Here is a 4,248-nt window from a genome sequence, read left to right as displayed (position 1 = left end):
CTTAGAGGAACCTTTGACCATAGAAGTGGCTAATAAAGATAAGGTACCCGTAAGTCAATTTTATCCTAGATGTTCCCTAGAGATTTCAGGATATATGTTCCCTGTTGACTTAATACCCTTCGAGTTGGGAGACTTTGATGTTATTTTAGGTATGGATTGGTTGTCTCTATATAAGGAGAATATTGACTGTAAGAAAAAGAGAGTTGTTATGTACACCTCTGATAATAAAAGGATCAGCTACCAAGGGCAGAGGCAGGATAAAAAGTTCCTTTCAGTAATGCAAGCAAAGAGATTTTTGCGGCAAGGATGTGAGGCGTATTTGGCTCATGTGGTGGATACGAAGAAAGAGACCCCTATTTTGGATGAGATTCCCATAGTGAGAGAGTTCCCTGACATTTTCCCAGAAGAGTTACCAGGATTGCCACCTGATCGAAAGATAGAGTTCTCCATTGATTTGATACCTGGAGCTGAACCAATTTCCAAAGATCCATATAGAATGGCCCCGATGAAAATGAAAGAATTGGCTAAGCAACTTCGGGAACTATTGGATAAGGGAGTCATTCGACCCAGTGTTTCTCTGTGGGGTGCTCCAGTGCTATTTGTGAAGAAAAAAGATGGAAGTATGAGATTGTGCCTTGACTACAGAGAATTGAACAAGTTGACAATAAATAATAAGTATCCTTTGCCACGCATCGATGATTTGTTTGATCAGCTTAAGAGAGCATGTTACTTCTCAAAGATTAACTTAAGATCTGGCTACCATCAATTGAAGATAAAGCCTGAAGATATCCCCAAGACAGCATTCAGAAAAAGGTATGGCCACTATGAGTTTCTAGTGATGTCGTTTGGATTGACGAATGCACTAGCGGATTTTATGGATCTAATAAATAGGGTGTATAAGGAGTATCTGGATAAGTTTGTTATTGTATTTATTGATGACATCCTCATATATTCAAAGAATCCAGAAGATCACGTAATGCATCTACAGATTGCCCTTCAGAAGTTAAGAGAAAAAAAATTGTATGCAAAGTTATCCAAGTGTGAGTTTTGGTTGACAGAAGTACAGTTTCTTGGACATGTGGTGAGTAAGAAAGGTATCAAAGTAGACCCAGTAAAGATTGAAGCCGTATCAAACTGGGAGCAACAGAAGACACTAACGGAAATAAGAAGTTTTCTTGGGTTAGCAGGATATTATCGACGGTTTGTGAAAGATTTCTCGAGGTTGCATCCCCATTGACCAAGTTGACCAGGAAGAATGAGAAGTTCGTTTGGACGGAAAAGTGTGAAGAAAGTTTCCAGGAATTGAAACGGAGATTAGTGACGGCTCCAGTATTAGCATTGCCAGATGAGACGGGAAACTTTGTGATCTATAGTGAAGCTTCTTTGAAAGGATTGGGTTGTGTGCTAATGCAGCATGACAAAGTTATTGCCTATGCCTCCAGACAATTAAAACCTCACGAGCAAAAATATCTAGTTCATGACCTTAAGTTGGCGGCTATAGTGTTTGCTCTGTAGTTATGGCATCACTACTTGTATGGAGAGAAATGCGATATTTATACAGATCATAAGAGCCTGAAGTACATATTCACACAGAAGGATTTAAACATGAGACGGAGAAGGTGGTTGGAACTGATCAAGGACTACGATTGTTTGATTAATTATCACCCAAGTAAAGCCAATGTGGTGGTTGATGCCTTGAGTAAAAAAGAAAGGTAAAGGGAGAATGAAAGCTTGACGTCATACTTTAAAAGGTTCAATGTTGAATCTACCAGCATAAGAGGGGCTTTAGACGAAGCCTTGAAAAGCTTTTTGATAGCAGGGCTAAGGGTTAGTTCGAATTTCTAGAAGCACTTACAGGGAAAAGACCCAGCCACTCTGGCGGATGTCTTTACTTTGGTAGAATCGTTTAAAGCCATAGAGCAGTTTCTGGAAGAGGTACAACCGACAGTGCAAGCAAGTCAGAGAAACAAAGCAAGGAAGAGAGACAGATCTCCAAGCCCAAGGTACAGAAGGAGTAGTTGAAGCCCAAACTAGGTGAATGCCACAACCACGAGGAGGGAATGGAGTCCTCCCTCAAGCTATGACTACAGAACAAGCCGGTATACGCCTTTGGCCACGTCTATTGAGCATATCTTTGAGGTGAACAAAAATAGAGGGTTGTTTAGAAAACCTGAGGCTCTATCATTCTGGAAAAGTAAAGACAAGAAAAAGTATTGCGAATACCATGAGTCGTCCGTACATAACACACATGAGTATCGAGAACTAAAAGATGAGATTGAAGCACTTATCAAGGAAGGATATCTTGGTGAATGGGTGGTTAAGAAAGTAAGGAGGCACAAGGATAGCACTGACAGAGTAAAGGAAGAAGGAGGGCGATCCCCACGGGGGTCGAACAATGAAACTCTGGAAGAAAATAAATTCGTCAGGGATGGCAATATCTGAACAATCTATGGGGGAGATCCCAGGATGGAATGGAGCAACATGGCTTGGCAAGATATGCTAGGGAAGCTCGGTTCAGAGCTCTCATAGACATTCATAGGGTGGAGACTCGACCAACCAAAATGTTTAAGGGCGAATCCATAGATATCACCTTCAGAGAAGCAGATGCCCGGTGGGTACATCACCCCCACAATGACGCACTAGTTATTTCCATCCAGATCGGGACCAAAAATATCCATAGGGCCTTCATAGACAATGGAAGCTCGGTAAACATCCTCTACTACAGCACCTTTAAAAAGATGGGGCTACCTGATCGGGATATATCGGGGGAAGATTCGTGGGTCTATGGTTTCTCTGGCGCGAGAGTTAGAGTTATAGGATCAATTCTATTGCCATGTACCTTGGGGGAAAGTCCGTTGTCCGTGATAAAGATGCACGAGTTCAAGGTTCTAAATCAAGAGTCATCCCACAACGCGCTATTAGGGCGGCCTTTTCTTCGGGAGATGAGGGTCATTACTTTGATCCACCACCTTACCATCAATTTTCCAACCCCAAATGGTGTGGGAAGTATAAAAGGCTCTCAGTATGACTCTCGAGAATGCTACAGGCAAGCTATGAGGGGCTTTAGGAAGGACTCCCACAGATGATGACCGAGAAAGGAGCATCGAACAGCCGATCGAGGAAATCCGAGTCCATTACTATGTCGAGCAAGAAGACGAGCGCCCCTCTGAGCTACCTCCGGCAATATTGTTCTTGGAAGACACAGTCAGAATTGAAATGTTGGAAGAATACGAACCCCAAATTCCATAGTCCAAGAAGATTTCAATGGGGAACGGCTCAAAGGAAGATTTGATGTCATGCAAAGTCTTGGGCAGGATGGGCATAATGTAGACGCCCCTCTCCCTGAGAGCGCGCCCTTATCTTCGGAAAGTTTAAAGGAAGTAGATGCCCCTTTGATAGAGGTCGCGCCTTCTAAAGAAATCGATGCTCCCCTCCAAGGGGATGCGCCTTCTCTGCAAAATGATGAGAACCGTGATCTGCCCAACCTAGATCCTCGAATACCAATGCCAATGGAAAAGATGAGGCCAGCGGAAGACAAAATTGAAATCCTTGTCGACGAAAAAGATCCAAGTAAGGTTTTGAGAATTGGATCTCAGTTGGCGCCAAGATTGAAAGAAAGGCTTTCAATATTTCTCTTGGGAAACCTTGATGTATTTGTTTGGAACCATTCTGATATGGTGGGAATGACCCAGAGATGATGTGCCACCATTTGAACATTGATCCCAAGCATAAAGGGGTTAGGCAAAAGCGGAGGGTCATGAGTGGCGAAAGGGCAGTAGCCTTGGCGGAAGAAGTAGATAGACTCTTGGATGTCAGACTAATCAGGGAATATTTCTACCCAGATTGGCTGGCAAACCCGGTTTTCGTAAGAAAACCTAACGAAAAGTGGAGAACATGTGTGGATTTCACCGATCTGAATAAGGTGTGCCCAAAGGATAGCTTTCCTTTGCCAAAAATTGATCAGTTGGTCGACGCCACGACAGGACATGCCTTGCTCAGTTTCATGGATGCATACTGCGGGTATAATCAAATTCCCATGTATGGGCCTGACCAAGAGCACACCTCTTTTATCACTGATAGAGGACTCTATTGCTACATCGGGATGCCATTAGGTCTGATCAACGCTGGGGCAACTTATCAAAGATTGGTAAAAAAAATGCTTAAGAGGCAGATTGGGAAGATGATGGATGATATACTTGTAAAATCTAAGAAGGCGGAAGATCACATTACAAACTTAGCTGAGATGTT

The 4,248-nt window shown here is 42.9% G+C and overlaps 1 protein-coding gene across 1 annotated transcript; it reads left to right on the top strand.

Moving 5' to 3' along the window:
* Nucleotides 1-2,471: 2,471 nt before the first annotated feature.
* Nucleotides 2,472-3,086, top strand: LOC141691054 (uncharacterized). Its single transcript, XM_074495800.1, has one exon. The coding sequence runs from the start codon at nt 2,472-2,474 to the stop codon at nt 3,084-3,086; it is 615 nt and encodes a 204-aa protein (XP_074351901.1).
* Nucleotides 3,087-4,248: the final 1,162 nt, after the last annotated feature.

Source organism: Apium graveolens, chromosome 10 (genome assembly GCF_009905375.1).
Source record: "Apium graveolens cultivar Ventura chromosome 10, ASM990537v1, whole genome shotgun sequence".
NCBI classification, from domain to species: Eukaryota; Viridiplantae; Streptophyta; class Magnoliopsida; order Apiales; family Apiaceae; genus Apium; species Apium graveolens.
Note: the sequence above shows the minus strand (reverse complement) of the source record. Positions and strands in the feature narration are given on the sequence as shown.